The sequence below is a fragment of the Gallus gallus genome, chromosome 6, assembly GCF_016699485.2.
Source record: "Gallus gallus isolate bGalGal1 chromosome 6, bGalGal1.mat.broiler.GRCg7b, whole genome shotgun sequence".
Taxonomy (NCBI): Eukaryota; Metazoa; Chordata; class Aves; order Galliformes; family Phasianidae; genus Gallus; species Gallus gallus.
In genome coordinates, this window is record NC_052537.1 from 28,696,285 (window position 1) to 28,718,112 (window position 21,828).

Sequence of the window (21,828 nt, forward strand, 5' to 3'; positions counted from 1 at the left end):
GTATTTAAACTTTCCATGCACTGATGCTGACCTATTAATAGCACTAACAACCCAGCAGTCAGTCTGCAGCCTCCTCCTGCTGCCACAGAAGGAATCTGACAACAGATCAAAGGTCAAAGAACTAATGATTTAGAACACATTCCAGCTTGTTGATATACTGCCTGCTTACATGACCCTAGCTTCTTCCCAATCATTCAAGAGAGGAACATCCAGTTCAAAGTCAAAGATTACAGAGCATCCCTACATGCAAACTCAGAAACCCTCCTCCTTCCCAGTTAATCTCTTTCAACTACAGATACTGTAGCCTTGCAAAAGTCATCGCACAGACAAAACAGATGTGTCTAGAATTGAAACACATCAAAGGACACCGAAAGTACATATTGATGTAGATTTTCCTAAACAGTCTTAAAAGACATCTGACTTAGAGGACAGATGGCACATTTGTTCTGTAACTAAGAAACTACTTCATGCTAATTTATAACCATGTTCTAAGAGAAGCTACAAGTTACTTTCCATCGGAGACCTGGCTTTGGGGAATGCTTCATGAATGCCAAAACTCAGCTTTGTCTCTTAATTAGCAACAGTATTAGCTGGTAATTGCTCTGATACTGTTACTGCATGTAAAATATCCATATAAAGTGAAATATTTCCTGTTGGCATAGCCTAATCAGACATTTATGTCACTTAGTGGAGACTAGAAAACTTCAGGGCACCACCCACATTCACAAGTCAGGACTGCTCATTTACAAGGTGGTGTGTTAGTTTGTTTGCACTCTACTACACGGCAGATGTGTTTTCCAATTTATATGCAACATCAAGACAGGGGACACTGTCCACTATTTGAAACATTCCTAATATTATATTGTCGTTAAGATAATGCAAAGTATTTCTACATATGCCAAAATCAAGCACTGTAAACATTTACCTTGATATGAACACGGCTTAAAGCTTGTTCTACTAAGCAGTTGGCTGTACTCAGACTAGAATTTCCTTCTAATCCAAAAGATGAATCACAGGGTTATTGTAAGTCTTATGATACCAATTTTGCTAGCCTCAAAATTTCTACTTGAGTACTTGCAATATGGTAAAATGAAGAGTAATCAACTGACAATGATAAGAATATTCACATCACATCGCAATTAAAACTGAGATATTAAAATCTCTGCTAGTGTACATCAGAATTCACAGCCCAACCCCAGGCACATTTACATATGGAAGACATTGAAGTGAATAGTCTTAAATTTTCCAGAGAAGTTATTCATGTGCCTCAAAGTCTACAAGAAAAAAAATCAACTACGTTATAAGCCACTAATTCATTCTTATTACTGTTAACAGTGATTAAAAGTAAATCAGTAAATCAATGAGGTCCACAGCTCAGTCTCTTCTCCCTCCAGCCTTCCCATCTAGGCCTCCTTCCTCTTCACCTGTTGCTTCCATTGCCAGATAACCATTAACAATTTGGTTTAAGAGCAGTGTACTACTGATGAGTATCAGCAATTCTTCAGCAAGATGAGTGAACTCTGTTATAACACAGCAAAATACAATCTGCTCTGCATGGCGCTCCTAGAGCTGCACTCCTAAACATCTCTCACTCATCCTGTGCCCATCATTCCCTTGTTAGCTCCAGCTCCAAGTCAGCTGCTGGCTGCTTGAGATTCCTTGCCTATCAGAGGTCCCAGGGAGCTTGCTTTCTAGGGCACAAGTCACACCACTTTCAGCTCTGTTCTTTCAACAGCTTTTATCTGGACCCACAAATAGAATCTAGCTGGGCAGATAGGACAAAACAGCAGTAGGCATTTGGTTCTCAACGGCACGGAATAACAGCTAGCTGCATCTTATCTTGGGGGTGTGGAAACACACTGATGGGTAGAGGTTTTCCTTGCTGTCTTTGTCAGGGAGCAGTTTTACTCTGCTCTAAGACAGACTGCTGAGAAGGACGCAGCACCAAACTACAGAGCTTGATGACTGATCACATTACATGACACATGATCACGTCCCAAGCTGGCCAAGGCAGCACAGAGGTTTAACTCCGTTCCTACAGCATCGCAACCACTGTTGGCATATGCATGCCAAGCAGTCGCAGCAAACCTCTGACATAACCTAGGAAGTACAGCTATGATCACATCAAATGTGTTTAATACCATCACGTAAATGAAATTTTGAGCACAGACAGCAACAAGAAAAAAGGAATCCCATACACAGCAGACTAAAAATAAACGGTAGCACTGAAACCATACTACTTCACAACCAGTGCAACAGCTTTATGAGAAAAGACTTTTTTCCTCATCTTCACTACAATATCAGATTAAGTCTAGAGGTTAAAGGTTAAACATTTTCAGCAGGTGTAACAGCAGACATATACAAGTTCATTCAAGGCTATTGCACTGTAGATGTATGAGATGAAGTCTCAAGAACTATACAGAAAGAAGGACAAACAAACCAGTTGTAGAGGCAGATGATGCATACTGCTCCCAGTATCTGGTATTATTTTCTTCGGCTAACAACATAATGTTTAAACTGAGGGGGTCTAACTTAACCTCCTGTAGAGCAGTCATATCAAATTAAAAGCTCATTAAACTAAGGAGAAAATGCTTAGTTTAGCAGCCGTGTCCCACTTGTATGAACCATATGGACAGACAATATGCAATATGAGTAAATAACTACAATGTTTAAACAAAAAGTACATCCACTTAAATATGAGAGGCTGACAAAAACAAGCTGTGAAACTCAGGTAAAAGCTTCAAAACAGGACTTGGAGCTAACTCCCTGACACAATCCTTTTCTTCCTCTAAATGGAAGACATAAACACAGAAAAAGACAGCACTTGCTTACTGGTAAGCCCGACTGATAAGGCATAGACTGAATGAGAAGTTGGTGGGAGACTTAGCGGTAGCTGGGAGACCAAACAAGTGAAGGCTGTAAAAAGAACTGGAGGCCTTTTGGTAGAGGGAGACTAGCGGAGGCTAAAAGTGATTGTGAGACAGTGGGAAAAGTAGAGAATAACAGACAGTGGGAGAGCAGGGGAAAAAAAAGCAACTCAGGGCCTGGCTCAAAGTTACTGTAAGATTCTAAGAAAAGTGGAGTCTAAGAGGGAGTAGGGGGTCAGGGAAAAATCCTAAGTGAAGATGAACTGGGTTTTGGAGACTCTGGATTAGAGGTGGGGAACAGAAATGCTGGAGGCTGAAATGTAGCTGGATGCCAAAAGCGTGTAAAAAAGGAAAGAAGTGGAGGTTGACAGGGAGTGGCAGGATGGAAAATAGTGGATGGCAAGAGGAAGTGGGCTGCTGGAAAAAGAGTAGTACATAGTTACAGAAATATATGAGTATTCAAGGCAGAATGTGCTATTTTGAGTCTTCTAGTAGTGGTGAATTTATCCCCACTCTTCCAACGAATCAAATGTCCAATATAATCTTTCTTTTAAAGCATACTGTATATGTTTGCAAACTCAATTTTTGTTATGTGTGGCGTTGATCATTTTGCTGCATGTATATATGATTCAGCCCATCCCCCATTCATTCTTTACCTTCCCCCCATAACAAATATATTCTCATACTGAGCAAGAGGAATATCTGCTACTTTAGAGACTGCAGGAAGCTTTACCTCGCAAAACTGGTTTAAATTTCATTTTCAGAAACTGACTCATTTCTAACAGATGAACATCCAGGTCTTACCTTTGCAGGTGAAGCATTTGATGTGAAAGTGTCTGGACTGAACACGGAGTACTTCACCTTTACATGGCTCTCCACACTTATGGCAGTGGATGACTGGCTTTTCAGATGGGTGATGGGGCTCTTGAGGATGGGCCACTGTCAAACAAAAAGCATAATTTAAACCTATAGAAAAAGACTATCTCCTACACATAAACATTTCATTCCTTTCTCATCAAAATGCACATTTATCTGAATGTTATCACACTCACCAAAAGAATAACCATTTTTAAAAAAACAGTCTTTTCATAAAACAGTAGCCTAAGCCATTCACATCTACCGTCTCTTTCCACTGAGGCTGCCATGGACACGGGAAGACAAGGAAAATTTCCCTTCATGGTTCAGGCAAAGAGTAAGAAAAGAAAGTAACTCTAAGCCATATTTTGTGAAAACAAATGAACAAGGTAGTCTGACTCTGCATGCAAATGTCTATATTAGAACAACAATTTTGCTACAGCACATACCTAGCACAGGGATAGTACATAAAAGAGGCCAACTTTGTTTCTGCCTCCAACACTTCTGGAAGCAACAACGCTCTACATACAAATCAGACATATTATGAGTAGACAAATGACTTAGGCAATATAGCCAGGGAGCCAAAATTCCAGGTACTGGTAAATTATCAGCTATCCCACAGCTCTGAGCTCTGTCCTTTACAAATGCCTTGGTGAAGAAATGCTGCTATCAACCCTGCATTAATAATAAAAAACAATCTGAGTTCAGAGGAGTAACAGCATGAAGAACAGATAAATAGATAAGCAATCATTTCTGCTGTAAGTTCAGCCAAACTAACTTGGTAGTTGCTATTTTCTTCTCTTTGTTTTTTCATTCTTTCTAAAAACCTTCACAGAAAATTCCTCTGCACTCCTCTACTCAAACACCAAGTTTTGAATACCTCCTCTGGTAGCCTACTTCAATTATTTCCCTTGGAAATAATCAGAATGCATTTGGCAATGCCATCCAATATATTAAATAGCAGTCCATCTACATATGAATTCACTAAGCGCTTTGTCTTGAGTGAATCTCACCTAATAAGGCTGCAATACAATTCCATTTCTGGAATAGAAGATATTGTTCTTCCATACAAGACTAAGAACAATCAGCTTGTTACCACGGAAATGCAGTTTATGCAATAAGGAAAAGAAAGTCCATGCACCAATAACCAAGAAAGGGATAATCAGAAGCAAAGGCTAGCAAAGTAAAAGATGAGGAAAACTCCACTTCTGACCCAGACAGCCCAGGATGGGCCTGATGCCAACTGAAGAAAAGGTATGAGAGCAGATTTTTGAAGTTGCTCAAATGAGGAACTGGATTAAGGATTTGGACAAACGCTACCCGGGACCTGCATGGCGCAGAGTTAATTTTCTTCCTAAGTATTCTGCTCACAAACTCAGAAGGAGGACACTGTAACATATTCTGCATGCCAGCACGCAGATTTTGTTATTAATTTGAATGACAAGCTTTTGCTCTCTATTGGTTGTAAAAAAAAATATTTTTAAGACTGGTACAATAATGTAACTTCATGTTCTGCTTTTACAGCCATTTAAATGAACACAAATACTGCAAGTTGCTATTTCCAGACTGATCTCTTTAGTGAAGCTAATTACGTCGCTCGTCTGACTGGCCTCAAATTGGAATTGTAGGTCAAGATTTGAGTAACTGACTTGTTCCCTTGCAAGGAATTGCTTGCAAGCTTTTTCCTCTGCAATACACAATACATGCAAGGCAAAGTTGACCCTTTATAGACATCAGTGAGGACAGAATATGGAATTAAAGAAATGCTAATACCTTAAAAGCAAGCAGTTTATTTAAATTGTTCCTGACTAGTCCAAATGAGTATTAAAATTGTGAGCTGCTTTGGGTCCAAAAACCCTGAGCTAGCAATTAGAAGTGCTGACCAGCTCGAGATTCTTCAGCCTTGAATTACAGTAGCTGACCCAGACCAGGTTACAGTCTGTGTTCCTAAGTCTTAACTACCTTGGCGAATGCTTACATATAAATTGCTGAAAAGTTTTATCTAAAAGAAAATTAGTATTTTCTCTTCTTTTTATTTACACTAGCTAGGAGCAAACCTGCACAATCTGTTTTGCACTGTGTGGTCCTCTTAGGTTACTCTAAAATGGATTTATTTCCAATTAAAAAGAACATAAATTAATAATTTTGAGGGAGACAAGCTGGGCTGAGGCTTCCATTCTTGCTTAGAAGACCAGCTTAAGTAAATAATTAATGAAGAATTAATGTTTTCTTCATCTTTCTTCATTTGGGTTTCCAATAAGACAGATCAATAGCCTATTAAACACCACATTTACCTAGGATAGCATTTACTGACTGGGTCAGCTGGGAAGCCTGGATTACATTTTTAACTTCATAATGAAAGAAAAAAAGCAAACATAAAGCAGAACAAGAAAGAAAACAGGAAAAAGCACCCCTATTTTTCTGTGAGGAAGACTGTAGCCACTTTCCCGTCTTCACATGACAAACCTAAAGCACTTTCTAAGCAAAATTAAGGAATTCATTTGCTGCGTAAAGCTTAAATCTGCCACGCCAGAGCTGCATTATGCAGGACAGGTCATTGCACAAAGTTCTAATAGCAATTACATGTTTTGCTGCCGCAGTCAAAAAAAAAAAGGACCTCAGTACTGACACCAGGTCTTTCTGGAATGGAAATTACAGCTATTACCTGAAGGGTAACAGTTGTTGAATTAAAGAAAACAAGGAAAACAAATTCTGCAGCATCCCTTATTGATGATTCTCTCCCTGAGTTTGACCTCAATGCAGAACTGCTGGGAAACCAGACTTGAGCTAAGGGATGCTTAGCTGCAGATCCTGCTGGCAAGACTCCACTCTGCTGCAAGCCACAGAATATTTTGGCTTTTTATTGTAAGTCAGAAAGAAGCTTCTGGGAAACGCCTTGCTATGAGAATGCTGCAAAGCAGAGGCCACAGCAAAATACACATGATTCAATTCTACACTCAGCTGAAGTAAAAAACCAGCTTCCTCTAAAATCAAACTAAAACCTGGCTACTCATGTAGCAATATTGCTCAGTTATCTCACTACTATCTTTATAGTAGAAAAACCAATCCCCCAGGAAAGTACCAATATAGCAGCTACTATTTTGATGTAATGAGTTTTCAACGGCTGTTTCAGTTCAGGGCCTTGAGCAGTGAAGGGTTGCTCCAGGGCTCACTGGTCACCAGGCCCAACCTGGTCACCCAACAGTCTGCTGAGACTTAAACTTCAGATCCTGTAATTTAGTTGAAAACATGAAGGTTTTACAATGGAAACTCCTTCAGACTCTGAAGGTGAAGTGGCAGCCCATTAAACCCAGCTGCGTGTGGGCCATGCAGGACAGGACAGAGGTGGGCTGGCTCCGCACACAGGCTGCTGGCTGAGAAATAAGCTGCTCTGGGAAGAAGGCACCAAAGAAATAAGCTCAAGAGGCAGCGATGGCACATCCCTCAGTCCCTGTGCTCTCTTTGTAGTGAGACGAGCAGCAGTAATTTTCTCCCATCCTTTGTGTTCCTCACAGAGATGAATGTCTGTCTCCTCTGGTTGCAAAGCCTGTCTGTCTGCAGCCCACAAGTTCTGAAGTCAACCCCAAGCACCAGGAACAAATAACGAAGCTACTGCAGTCACTGGCCACAGCTATGGGACATGGATCTTTGGGAATTGTGGGATACCCACGGAGGAGGCAATCCCATTGGGAGACAGGAGTAAGCTGCATGCCTGCACATGTAGGAAACATCCAAAGGCAAAATCCTGCACTGTAGCTTACTCACACTATTGCCGTTCAAAACATATCTGAAGAATCATATTCTAAAACCCCCCTCTTCCTTTTTTGGTTTGACTTCTACGAAATGCCAATTTGTCTCAAAGCTATTTTAACAAGCTACATGTAATGAGAGTAGCTATCTGTCTTTAAAGGCAGACATTAACATGCTGAACTAGTTAGCTAGGATGATAGACCAGGGAGTTCACAAGAAAAACAGTTCAGAAAAAGTTTCAAGATACCAAACTCTTAATTTACACAAAAACAGCATGTGAACATTTCAACACCAGAAACAAAATTTTAACAAAGAAAAGATGAAGCTCGCTATTTTAAAATAAGAAAACTGGTACTTAGTTACTTCCCTAAACATCTGTAAAGTAGGTATACCACATACATGGAGCTGACGTCACCCATAATACACACACACACACACGTAAAAAGCCTAGGAAATAACAAGCTTTAAAGGTGCAAACTCACGATATAAATCTTACTGCCCTTAGTTCTACACTACTGTTAAATTCTTGCTGTTGTCAATACAAGAGCATCAGAGCCTATGTGATATTCTCCATGCCAGCTGTAGTACTGCCTTTCATTCGCAGGCCAACAAATTTCACCTTCTCTATCCACACTTTAGCCTTTGGTCACTTGCCTTGTAACACTGACTACAGAGCACATTCTGTAGCACGGTCTACACTGCAAAAATGAGACTTTATAAAACTATTCTGCTTATAGTCGTTATACCATGTATCCTATTTGACAGCCAGTGTTTAAGAAAAATTATAATCATTTCAAAGACAAATTAATGAACAGCTTGTTATTTATGATCGAGTGTTGGTTTAAACTCAAACTGAAAAAGAAAAGTAGTTTTAAAACCATTTTCAGTAGTGAAAAGGCACTAATTTTATAATGAAGAATGCAGCAAGCTACAACTTGCTTTGAAATACCATGTTGAGACAAATGTTGACTAAGCTAATCCAGTCTTTGAATTAAAAACTACATTATTCAACCTGATTGTTAACAGAGGGCTTACTGGGTAGGTAGTTAAACCAAAGGGCAGAAGCATGAAGTTATTTTAGACTGCCATATTTCTACATGAGCACAAAGTCATTTTTCATGTAAATAAATCATGATACAAATTGGGTGACAAAGTAACAGCAAACCCAGACTGCCAAATCAAGTGTTCTGAGAACGGCTTTACATCTTCCTCACTCCAGCAAGAAGACCTGTACATTAGTTTATACAACTGATTTTAATTTCACAAAATGGCTTGGGTTGCAAGGGCCCTTAAAGCTCATCTACTCGCAAACCCTCACCATGGGCAGGGTTGCCTCCCACACTTCGGTTGCCCAGGCCCCATCAAGCTGACCTTGAACAACTCTAGCGATGAGACACCCACAGCTTCTCTTATTTCAAAGATAATTAATTCACCCCTCAAATCTCCTTAATGAAGGGCTGGATATGAACAACTGTTTCTCACATTAACATCTGCAAGTCTAGATAACATAGCAATCATCTCAGCCAGGAAAGCAGTAAAAATCATTTTGTTTGATACATGCCTTCAACATTTTGTACAGAAAAAGATCCAGTTACCAGCTCAAAAATGTCTTCCCCCCCTCCCCCTTCTTTCCAATATAGAGCAAATTAGAAATTCAGGAGCTCCTAAGAGTACTCTGAACAGCCATCTAATTCATCTCACTTGATGTCTGTATCGAAATCTTATTGAAAACAATGAATTATAAGAAGTGTCAAATGATTCACTGTGAGTCCTCAAGGCTGTGCAAAGAATACTGCTGAAGTTAGCAGAAAAAGCAATGGCTTTTTCCAAAGAGCGTGGAAATTCTATCTTACTGATGAGTGCCATTTACCTGTAGCAGCACTCAACAAATGGTCCTCTGGGCTACCTTACCAGTAATCCATTCATGGATTTTAGGCAGCAGCAATGAACTCCAGTTTGAGTTCCCTTTAGCTTCCTTTTTAAGGCTATCAGGAGCATTCCGTATGGTAAGAAGAATTAAATTCCCTTCTGAAGTATGAAAATATTAAAATGCTGACTTGAAAAACCAAGTCTCCTGCTTTCTATCCCTAAGATTATTTAAGGACAACCACTGACCTACTTAAGACACCGGTCTCCCCGCGGTCTTTTGGTATCTGCACAGTGACAAACCATTACTGCAGTTTGATGAGCACATGAACAGTGGGGAAAAGCCTGCACAGAAATAGGGCTGTCACAAAGATGATCATTCAAAACAGAATCCGTAGTAAAATGTCACTCAGTTACAACCAGCACTCTCGCCAAGGGTTTCCTACAAGGCCCTTTGCCTGTCCTTAGCCAGAGTTCCTCTCAAGCAGACTCTCAAATTCATTAAAAATGCTTCCAAGAGTCTTTAGAAGAGAAAAAAAGTAACAACATGAAACAAATACAACTGCTTCTTTGAATACACAAGCCATTCATCGATTCTTGTTTGGTTTAACAGTAACAACAGATAAAGCTCATTGCTCTGCAAGGCTACGTTTCTATTTGCATCACTTTGAAGAAGTGGTATCATTTTTGGACCCTGAGCTAACACCAAGTTTCACAATATGCCATGTAGATTATACCAACTTCTGTGATATCAAACTGGTGCTAAGAGCACTGGGAATTAGAAAACAAAGTACACAGCTGCCCTGGTGACACTGCTCACAGAACCATGCCTATTAGGCTCCTGTACAGCAGAAATGCAACATTTCACTTCTGAGCAGTCAGCATTACTTTATTCAACGTTTATTCCAGCAACTGCTCCTTGCTTTGCAGCTGTGAGGAGACTCCTCAGCTTTCCTGCTCTGTTTTCCAGTCAATATGTAATACAATAACAAATAACATGCGCTACTGAGCTAGAGAAAGCATCTATTGTTTCTGAATGTATACGGGCAAATCAGAAAGTGCTATAAAAGACAGTATTATTTCTCTCATTGTGGCCTACACAGTAATGCAGCTAATATACACCACAAAAATGGTTGCCATCAATAAAAGATGGGACTTTGCTGCACAAATATCACACAGTCCTCCCCCCACTGGAGCCCAACTTCGAGACAAGCCCGAAGCCCTTACTTAGCTTTAAATCCCAGTGATTCAATTAGACTCAATGAGATACTCTGCTGAACAGAATAGGCTTAAGACAGTGCCTAAGAGTTCTCCTCAGCCAGATCCCCAGTGAGCCTGAAAGCTATCCAGGCTCAGTGAAGGCAAGGATTAATCATCCTTTTGGGGATACCGACTGTTCTCTAGGTGAAAAACCAAGTTTGTTATAAATAATCCTTTTTAAATTAGTTATGGATTACCCCCAGAAACAACGAAATCCTTCTCCCTCGCTTCTCCCACCCAAAGGACACAGCACATTTTGATGAGCAGAACTCGGTCTTTTCCCTTGTGATGCATTCATTTTTCACAAAGAGGACTGATTCTCTTACAGCAGCTAAATTACCATGCTACCCTAACCTACAGGTTCCTTCCTACCAAGCTTCTTGCTCCCCCTCCAGAAAAATATTTCTTGTCCCTAGTTTAACATATTTTAAAAGCATTCAATTTCCCTATACCAAGCAAGTGCCAGTGTCTTTAAAAGCCTTGCCTTCCAAATTCTCATCCAAGACATACAGCAATATGATCTGCAGTCTACTCACTTGTACCAAGTGAAAGCAGCAAGGGATGGAGGCAGGGTGCTGCCAGGGCATGTTGTGCAGGTTGCCAAGGATTGCCCTGCATGGGTCATGCTCACAGCCAGCTCAGCAATGGACAAAATGGACCCATCATGCATCAAAACAATCAGAGAAGCACGAAGCACCTTTGCAAAAATGTACTTAAAGAATGGTAAATGGCAAAAGGACAGATGTTCATGGGGAGATGTCAGAGCAGGAGGGATGATAAGACACTGCATAAGGCACGATATGAGGACAGGAGACCAGGAAATGGGAAGGAGAGAAGTCAAGGTATGTTTCTCTGATCATATTGGGCTTTCTTTTTTCTTTCTCATTTTACAGTAGAAGAATCAGTAATTAAAAGCTTTTTAACTGACAATAAATTAAATTGATTGCAACTCCCCAACTCAAAACAGTTTTGTTGGCCTGTGACGCTCCCTGTGTCTGTTCTCAAAAAAGGAACAGCTTAATTGCCTCTCCCACCATCTGAAGCTTGAACTCTGTGGTCTGGAATTTATCGCCTAAAGCCACTAAGCCCTCCCCTCCAGCGAGATCAATGGCAAAAAGGCTCCCCACTTCTCCACATAAAATAGCTGCCAACCTACCTTCAGAGCACAGCTTGTACAAGCAACTGGGATGCAAGGAATGCATGGAATTTCACTGCTGGGAACATGGGAAGCCATCAGGCATGGTAGGACTGCACTTGCCTTTACTCTTGGGACCTGAATATTCATGCCCTGGTGTGAACTGAGTGCTACATAAAAAAACAACCAAACAAAAAAACCAGCAAAAAATCCCACAAGAACTTCAGCAAGAGTGCAGTGCCTGAACTGGCTGCTCCTTGGTTACTTTGGTTTCTGTCAGTGTCAGCACCCAACACCAGAACTGCAATTTGAAACCTAAGATTAAAAATAAATTTAGAAAGTGGAGAACAAGCAATATTATACATTAGTCAATAAAAGCATAGTTGTTCTACAGTTGTTTTGGGTTAAAAAGCAATAAGATATTTACAAGCTATTTTACATACCATTGGATCTTTTTTGTGTCAAGTGGTAGCCACTAAAACCCCAAACTGAGACTCCTTTTCACATCCATCACAGGGAAAAAGAAACTCTGCTCCAAAGACCACTAATTCAAATAATCACAGCAGACAAGAGGAATGTTCTTATCCTCATTTTACAGATTAACTAACACAGGGAGAGATCAAATTACTTCCCCAAGGTCACCTTAAAAGTCTCTACCAGAACTGCTCTGTAGTTTAGTACCTCAGCTACAAGAATACTATACGTATTTATAAAATGCCTTTTCCTGTGGCTCGTCCAAGTTAGCACACTGACTTCATCATAACAAAACCCCAAACACCTAGCCCCTAGAGCAACCTGTCAAGCACGAGAAAATGTAAAGCAAAGTAAACCAAAGAAAACAAAACTGCCCAATCCTCCCTGACAAAGTGTAAATGTATAACCTTGTCAGCTGCTCCAAAAGCAACAAGTTTGGAGACTTTCCCAGGTCACCTGGGGATAAAAGTTCCAAAGTCATGAGTTCAGATCAAGACTATTTTTCATTACCACCCACAACAGAGACAGCACCAGGACCCAGATCCCATTGTTTAACGTTTTCTTCATTCATGTTGGAAATAAATGTTGAGATGGCAAATAAACAGAGAGCTGGAGAGAGTGATCCAGACAGAGAACACATTGAAATTAACACAGAGGTAGCACTTTGCATGCTTTTCAAGTACAGTTCCACTGAAAGCAGCCCAATTTACTTCAAGGAAAAAAAGAATAAAAGCTGTTCGGATACTTGTGGTTTGGTTTCTGGGATATGTGAGTGGAAGAGAGGGCAAGAGTGGAGCTACTGCAAGCAGAAAAACAGTCCGCTTGGTCATAACCTTAGGGGTTATTAATAACATGCTTTATCAATGGCATGAAAAAAAGATAGAAGTCTCTCTGCAAGACTTAATTAGAGCAGAACCCGTATTATACAGGAAATGGTAACATTCTGGTGAACCATGCTTTCTGTGTTGTTCACTGGGAAGTCCATTGCTAACTGTATATCTTCAGACACATCTGTGAGAAGCTGCGAACATGACCTAGCTTACTGCAGCCTGGTACCCAGCAGGTGCAGGCACCTACTCTTAAACAGGAGCAGTACATCCTGAACAGAAATCATAGGTCTCCTCACTAGTTCCATAACCCTAAAAGACTTCAGCCCCTCCTCTTCTCTCTCTGATCCTTCCAAGCACAGAGAAGCTTGGCACAAATAGATATTACTCCACTTCCATAGGTTGGTTCATCTACGACCCAAACCAAGAGTTCATCAGATAAAGAACTGATTCCCAGTACCCACAGACCAGCAGGTGAGTGGTAGGACAGGAAATCAAGAATCAGGGCTAAATCCTCAGTTACTGTGATGGAATAGAGATAAAAATGAAGCTCTGGGTAACATACCCAGCCATGTGGCTGGCAGACTCAAAATTCAATCATCAGCTGAAGCGCTAAGAATGCTGATTATCCAATGTGAGTTTTAAACTGCAGAAGACAGTTAACAACAAGATACAGATATGCATAGTAAACTTCCCTTCCATTTCAGGACAGAAAAAGAGTAAGTTGTCTTTGGCAAGTCAGTGACAATAATTTTAACTAAATAACTAGATAATAATAAGGGCTCATAACTGGAAAGAAGTGAACAGTCAGAGGCATTAAAATGTGGCACCAGTCTAACATCCATCATTGAGGAAGCGCCATTTGGTGTCAGCAGAAAACACCCTGGCCTCAGGATTTTTTTTGTTGGTATGCGAATTGACCAGGCAGACACTGAAATCATTCCACAATATGAGCATAATGAAGCATGCTAATTCGCTAAAAACTGTTACTAACTGCTTTTCACTTCAGTGAATTGGAATTACATTTTTCTAGTTGAAACCAGCCCCTCCAGTGCCTCGTTAACACATCAACCAACTGATACTGGACTGAATGCATTTTTAGCTTGTTAAAAACAAGTATTTCTTCAGTGGCTGGAAGAGAGCCAATCCATGGTACCATACTGCCCTGCATTTTGCAAGCATATCACTCCAGAGAACAATATTTGCAGCAGCTTAAAAATAGCAAATGGCACTAACATCTCATTCTGCAGTAATGATGTATGAACTATCAGTAACTGTGCCACAAAATTAAAGACAGTCTATGACCTGCACAAACAGAAGACAAATTTTATACCCAACATCACTATCACCAGCTATTGAATTGGTGGGGAGGACGATTGGCTGGGAGAAATGGATCAATTTAAATACAGGACTTTGTCGCCTGTTGTCAACCTTTTCCATTAAGTTAGTATTTTGTTTCCTTTCTTCTTCAAATGAAAGTGACAGGCTTATTTTAATTTCCTTACAGCTATATCACAACTTTCACCTGTGAATACTATTTGCAGATTAATTCCATGAGGAGTTGAACCAACTGCACATTGACCAGATAGGGAGCAGAAACCTACTGACCGCTAAAACTGCTATACATACAACTATGCATTTCAAGAACATCAGCAGCCTAATTCCAAAATGTATCTTAGAAGACAATCAACAATTATTATAAGCTGAATGGTAATACAGTTTCCTGTAAAGATGAGAAGTGTAACTGATCTCAATGATATCAAATCTCTGAAAGTTACAGCTTTAAGTATTTCGGATGAAACTGCTTCTTAAACCATCCCTGGTATGGCTTACAGACACTGGAAGCAGGTCAACAGCTCACCACTGTGGCGTTATAAAAATGATCCTGCAAACCTCAAGCAGTGGATCTCCGATCTGCTAGACAGCCAATACTGCTTACACTTCTCATCAACAAAAGCCATTGGTAGCCTGAATAATGCTTATGACTACAACTCTCCATCTATCTGATACAATATGGCAGACTACTGAAGATTTTGTCCTACTCATTCCAGTGTAAACCCAGTGAGGCTAAATTCACTCAGTTTACCTCATTTATACCATGAGATTATAATGCAGGTGTTCAGAGTTGAAAAACTACTCACTCTCATCCAAGATAACTACTTTTTATTTGTTTCTTACTCAGTTTGAATTCATCACGTGTGATCCTCCACAGAGCCCCCAGAAAAGTAAACACAGTCCCTGCTCTTCATAAAACAGAGGGTAAGTCTGAATCTGTGATAATGCAATGCTCCAAAAGCACATCCAGCCCACTACTCAAATATAATTCTGCATCTATTTCACATCGTCACGATGCAATGAAGGGTACAGACTGCTCTGTGAGCAACTACACCACAATGACACAAACTCTTCAGCCAGCTTCTGTAACCGGCTTCATGTGTTATTTACAGGCAGAACTGAAACACCTGTAATTTACTGCTGCAAAAGTCCAACCCGATACAAAATTCCCATGTAACTCACCTCTTCATTAAAAGGTTAGACATGGCCATGTTGTGTCCAGGCTTGCTGAATGTGTTTATCTTAAGTTAACTGCTTTGGCAGTTCAGCTTCTTGAGCTGTGACTAACACAGGTAACAAACCATCAACAGCAAAATTCAGGTATATCACACAGAAAATAAAGATACATACGCACTTAGAAGGAACCCAGCTGTGCAAACACCTTAATTCAGGTGGATTCTACCCTTACGGAAACAGGTACAAAGGCAATCTAAGCAACCCACTGCAGTTTTGGCACATCACATCTACAGAAAGGAAAACTGTTGGTGAAGACATGCTTCATTTCAAATGCAAAGGCTTAAACCTCAGGTAATTGTGGCTGGCACATTAGTTCTTCTCAATTCCAGTTTGTCAATGAACAGAATTACCTTTTTCTTTCACCATGGCAAACAAGTTTTCTTCGTCGTGGAAGCAGCAAGAATTAGCTGAAGTAATTCAAACACAACCTCTTCTCCAGCAGCTTTTGGTTGAGATGGATTTAAAAGAAAAAAGGAACAGAAAAAAAGAAAGCAGGAGCTTATTCCAGCTAATTATCTTCCTCAGATTGCCCACAAGATTGGATGCAGTCCTATCGCTCGCCTTGTCTCTTCTTTGTGTGCCTCTTATCTTCTCCCACGGTGGTCTTTTCCTGCAGCTCCTACCCCGTGTGCGGACTCTGCCCCTTGTGCTGAGACAACCCGCTTCAGCTGCTGCTGCGTAACAAATGCCGGATTCCATGGCCGCGGCTCCCGCTGCTGACACCACCTTGCATTCCTCTGCCCTCGCAGAACTGAGCTGGCAATAATCTGCTCCCAAGCGACTGGCAAAAGGCTGACAGTGAGAAGATGTGGGAGAAAAGAGGGGAGCTGTTCAAACATACACAGAGCTGAAGTGCGTTCTGTGAGGGCTTTTGTATTTTATTTACCCAGCCGAAGCCAGGATGAGAAAGGGAAATACAAGATGCACACAGGCAAACCCTGAGGCAGGCTGCAGCACAGTGGATTTTCTCTGGTGAAAACTCAATCCACTTCTGGTTTTAATTTAAAACTGTTACCAAACGGCAATTACAAAACACAAAGCACGGTCATAAACAATCTCCCAGTGTCCCCTGACCATGGTAAAGAACACATATAATATCCACAAGTTGGGAGTGCTGACCCTACTCACTACCTGAAATAAGAATTAAAATAAAGTGAGTATTGGAACTGTAAGCTCAGTGAGCAACTGGGTTTAGTACTATAGCCAAGCCGGTGCGAGTCAAGTACTGTGGACTCTGAGTCACCAAACACCTGGAAGCTCCAGCTCCTCTTCTGTGACTCCTTTTGGGACAACAGCTGTAAGGATTCGTGGAATTGAGAAGAAAGAGCAGCATACTGAACCAGCAGCACTGCTGGGGCGAAGCTCACCCCCAGCACCTCACCACTGATGACTCTGGACATCAAACCAGCCTTCCAAGCCTTGGTTTTTCAGGCACTAAACACTACCAGAGAAGGACTGGTCAAGTAAGCTGAGGTTGAAAACCACACAAACAAACTCTTTACAATATTACCAAGTCTCACAGTCTTGTAGCAGAATAGGGAATATTTCTGTTTTCTATTAAAAGGTAACAGCTCAGAGTTAGGTGAGAACCACAGCTCTATTTTTGCAAGCCCATTTTTATTCCTAGTTACAGAGAAAAGCTTTGAAATATGATTACTCAGAATCCTGAATACTCATTAAAAGCACTTAACATGTTTTATTTTTAATACATTTGTACTACCTGTATCAAGTAACAATACTATTGTATTTATACACTGCTTTTTCCTTGTTTATAAATAACTCTATTCCTCACTGTAGCTGGCCACCAGTGACTTTGCCAACACAAACTTACCCCAGCATGCCTTCCCTTGGGCAGTACATTTTAATACCTGTTTTAGAGGTGGAGAAAATGACAAAGGAAAATGAACTGACTTGCCAAGGACAAAGGTGACCTCAGCAGAAGAGAGTTGGGTTGAAGACAAAGTTATTCCAGGCTTGGTTATGGGAAGATTCATTGGGTTACAGCTTCAACTTGACCACAACTCAGAGCAGTACCTGGTCTAGGTTACGTGGAGGAGGAACAACTTAGACAGCATCCTAAAGCAAACCCTATGTACAGCCCCAAGACAAAGGAATCTCTATTTCTTAGAGTTGAATCTGACCTGGAACTCGCTTCTCCATGCGAGAATTCCGTCTCAATACTGCTATACATAGGGAGACATAAATTGATCTAAAGAAACAGGCTGTAGGCATCAACCAGCCAGAGAACCAGATGGCTGACACACACTGCTAAATCAGAACATACATCCAGCATTAAAAATATTTTCAGTAAATAAATCCTAAGTATTTTGCATAAATACCACCAAGAACAACAGAAAGAAATGAATGAGTCTGCTTCATGCAAAAGATCCAACTTACTCAACGATATCCTTTCATAAATAAACACATAAATTAAAAAGGGAGACTGACAGATTCAGGCACATGTATGGAAAAAAAGCAGTTATCCTCTAGCAAACCTCGGCTGGCTTTCTATTGTTAGCAGCCTAACGTGTAAGCGAGGTGCAGCCCGGCAGTCTGACATTGCTGTTTCTGTGACTCAGAGTGCTGCTATTAATAGCAGAGAGCCCCAGTGCAGGGCTGGGCTCAGCCCCACCACAGCTGGGCGAAATTCATTGTGTCACATTTCTGACACACACACACAGTCAGGTTGTAACTCAGCCTGGTTGTGTTCTTCTTCAAGCGGTATTTTGTAAACAGTCAGGGGACTGCAGCTTGGAAGGGCCACATCTGACCTTCATTCATAAATATTTGAGCCGATGTGCAGAGCACAGTCTATGCTCTACATCCATGGATGTTGTTAACTCCTTGCTGAGATCTGACACCCTCCAAAGGGCTGTGATGATTACCATTCATTTCTTTGTTCCAGCAGCTGCAAAGAATATGACTGCTGGTATTTGGACTTTCTGTCCTCTGAGTTCATCAGTTCCATTTTTCACGTGTGTTAGAGATTAGCACCGCTGTATCTCATCTCGCCCATTGCTGAGTAGAAGCTTTCATCGCATCATTCAGACACGGAAAGTTGCAGTGCTACACTGCAAAAATACAGACTGCAGTATATTAGGCCGGACATTTTAGGACTCAAATGCCACTGACTCCAGAGTAATAAGATATAGAGATCAGATGGTATTCTAAATAACATCTTCTTAAACTGGGATGATTTTTTCTTTTAATCTCATTGTTCTACGCCTGACACAGAAATTTACCCTGCTGCACAATTCAAGACCTACCCATAAATGCTAAACCAGACAGGAAAGACAAACAGACAGCAACTCCTGAAACACAACCCTGATGCTTACTGTTATTTAGAGGTGCATATATTGAAGAAAGAAAAACAGCCTTTTTTTCTTTACAAAACTTTTTGCACTCCATAACTTCAGTACAGTTTCCCTGAAACACAACCAGGATGAAATATTCACAGTGAGTACAGGATAGCTACACAGCATAAGTACATTACTGCTACTTCATGATGAAACGTACCCTGCACATTCAGCAAAGGACATGGGGGGGTCATACTGAGATCACAAAGTGAAAGAGTTAACCAGTGTGTTTTGCTTTTCCTTGCACAGTGATAATATTGGAAAAGCACACGTTAAGACGCCAAGCAGTTTAGGCATGACTTCAGATTTGTTATTCAAAAGTCGCCTTTTGTATTTTTTATCTTGCTCTCATTCTTCATAGATGAGGCCATGGCTTGTGAGTATCAAAACACTGCTTTCATAAAACTCCTTAAAAACTTGCATCTTCTGTTGATCCATCGGTGATGGAAACTGCCTGCTAGGAATCACAAAGGGAGAAGTTGTACTATTAAGTAACATCCAGGAAAATATCTTATAATTGATGTCTTTTTCCTTCCAGCAAAAAGCCTGGCACAGCCCTGACAGCAGAGCCTGCCATGGGCTTGCACAGCTTCACCGCTGCATAGCCTCAGTCAGTTTAAGTCACTACTTCTCCAAAGTGTCAGTGATGGAGCTTTTGCAAAAACACCGATTGCTGTAGTTGTTATCCCAATTATGCCTGCTCAGAGGAAAAACGATGTTGTCAACATGAGATCTCTTGCAATCCTGCAGTGGTCCCAGTGTCCTGATGTGGAAGAACATAGTTTTCAGTTGCAACATCTGAATGCTATACAAAGTATTTCCTGACTTCTGTTCCCCTTGGATGTACCCCAGTCCAGCAGTCTGTTCTTTTGATGTGCCTTCCTCAGCCACTTGGACAACTGATGCATTTTCCAACCTTTGAAAGCAGCACAAGCAGCAATGCTTGTGAAGGACTCCAGCACAAAAGAAAGCAAGCAACTGACTCAGGCAAAGCTGATGATTTCAGTGGAGCTTTTCAGACAGAGCTGAGCAGAACTCAGCTTGTACATGAAAAAACTGTTCCCATACATACATCTGAATAGCTGGGTGTTCATTCCCAGGTGTTTGGTAAGACTGCTCTTGCAAGCACTGCTCTTTTGCCTCTCCAGGTTCAACCCTACCTCCTCTCCCCCCTGTTGCCCTGCTTGGAACCTGGTGACAATAAGGCTAACCCTCAGGCAATTAAAGTCCAATGGGCTGGGTCCTGTCCCTAAGTTTTCTATTATTCTTTTCTTTGCCATCAACATCACACTATTTGGAACTGAAAGCACTCTGTAAAACTGGCATTTACAATCACGTGCCATCATTCTTTTACAGTAAGGAAAACAAATTGCCAAATGCATCACCTGATCTAGCAGAGCATTGGATTTCATTCTGATCTGAGGTGATGTGACAGTTGACTTCTTTTTTTTAAGTACAAACATGTAATACTCTTAAAATTAGATTCCTCAGGAATTAGGTGTTTCACAGGCTTTGATCTAGTACTATTCTGGATTTCTTAAAACAAAATTTGATTTTCTGAGGTTCTTGCAAGGAAGACCTACTTAGTAGGCTGCTATTACGCTAAACAGAATAGCAAAAAACATAGATAAAACAGAAAACTGGTGATGTTTTATTTACTGCAAGACAAAATAAGGAAACAGACACTCATCTTTGCTGTAAACATTAAGAAGCCTCTAACGCACAAGCTTCTGTAAACAGCACCTGGAACCTCCAGATCATCTTCTCTTTAGAAACAGATGAGGAAAGCTGGCTACATTATACCTCTCTGCAGCGACTCCAAAAACATACAGAGCTCACTGCTTGAGACTTTTCTCACAGTAGGCATGTACAAATATTTACCTCTGAACACACATTTGTATTATTGATATAACTGACTGCCACACTGCTTACATTACTGTTAATCCTTAGACAGGAGATCATACTTCAGGAGCACCCATGTGAACTTCTGCTCTATGCAGGCGTTTGAACTGAGATACAGCACAGTAACAATGCCTACTGACAGTGCTTTACTCTAAGTACGTTTATTGAAAACTTACCACACAAAATCATCACTATTCACCTGCTATAAAGTGAATTAGACTAATGAATTCACAATCACAACCAGCATTGCTGCAGACAAAAATATGCACATACTGTCAGTAACCATCTGACAATTACTGCTTAATGCTGCACGAAGACAGGAATTGCTGACAGGAAAGAATATATACAAGTGTCATGCTTTACTGTACGTGCATAAGGTTAAGGAGATTTGATATTGATAATCCACTTCAGAATTGGATTAACTTTACAGAATAACCTCCATAGCCTGTCAGGGAGTTTGGTGCTCACTGCAATCAGCAGGACAGCGACAGGGATTCTCCACAGCCTGAAGAAATTCTCTATGAGAGGCCCATGAAAGAACAAATCGAAGCAGCTTGCTGCCCATCAGCTCATTTGCAGAGCAAAGCAGCAAGCTCTGAGTTTTGCAGTCTGGAGAGACGTGATGGAGCATCTCACTGAGCATTACCCTTTGGTGTATGCCTCAACAACGTAACACCCAACAGAGCAGATGAGAATGAAGTCCACAGTCCCTGAAGATGAGGCAAATTATGACATGGACACTAAATATACACCGCCCCTATATTTACACTGGAGCACAGGCCAAAGGCACAGCTCCCAGATGATAAGCAACAGCAGTTGCTATGTCTCTCTTCCCCATCCCAGCACCACATGCTTTACCCACCAGCAGAAAGACAGGATCTTTAGCCTGAAGGCAGCTTGCACCTCAGATGTGCCTGCCCAGGCCCCCCTCACCCACCCCACAGGTGAGGGGCCAAGCGCCCACC

General features: G+C 41.0%; 1 protein-coding gene across 19 annotated transcripts in view; it reads right to left on the bottom strand.

Annotated features, from left to right (window-relative positions):
- ABLIM1 (actin binding LIM protein 1) overlaps positions 1-21,828 on the bottom strand; it is a 182,314-nt gene that overhangs the window by 90,178 nt on the left and 70,308 nt on the right. For 14 of the 19 annotated variants that reach the window (NM_001159363.3, XM_040702464.2, XM_025151632.3 and 11 more), the window contains one exon: positions 3,672-3,806. In NM_001159363.3, the coding sequence (NP_001152835.1) occupies positions 3,672-3,806 (135 nt within the window). Of the gene's footprint in view, positions 1-3,671; positions 3,807-15,955; positions 16,236-21,828 lie in introns of those variants that run through there. The other 5 variants (XM_046942951.1, XM_040702468.2, XM_040702467.2 and 2 more) reach the window with 1 other exon arrangement.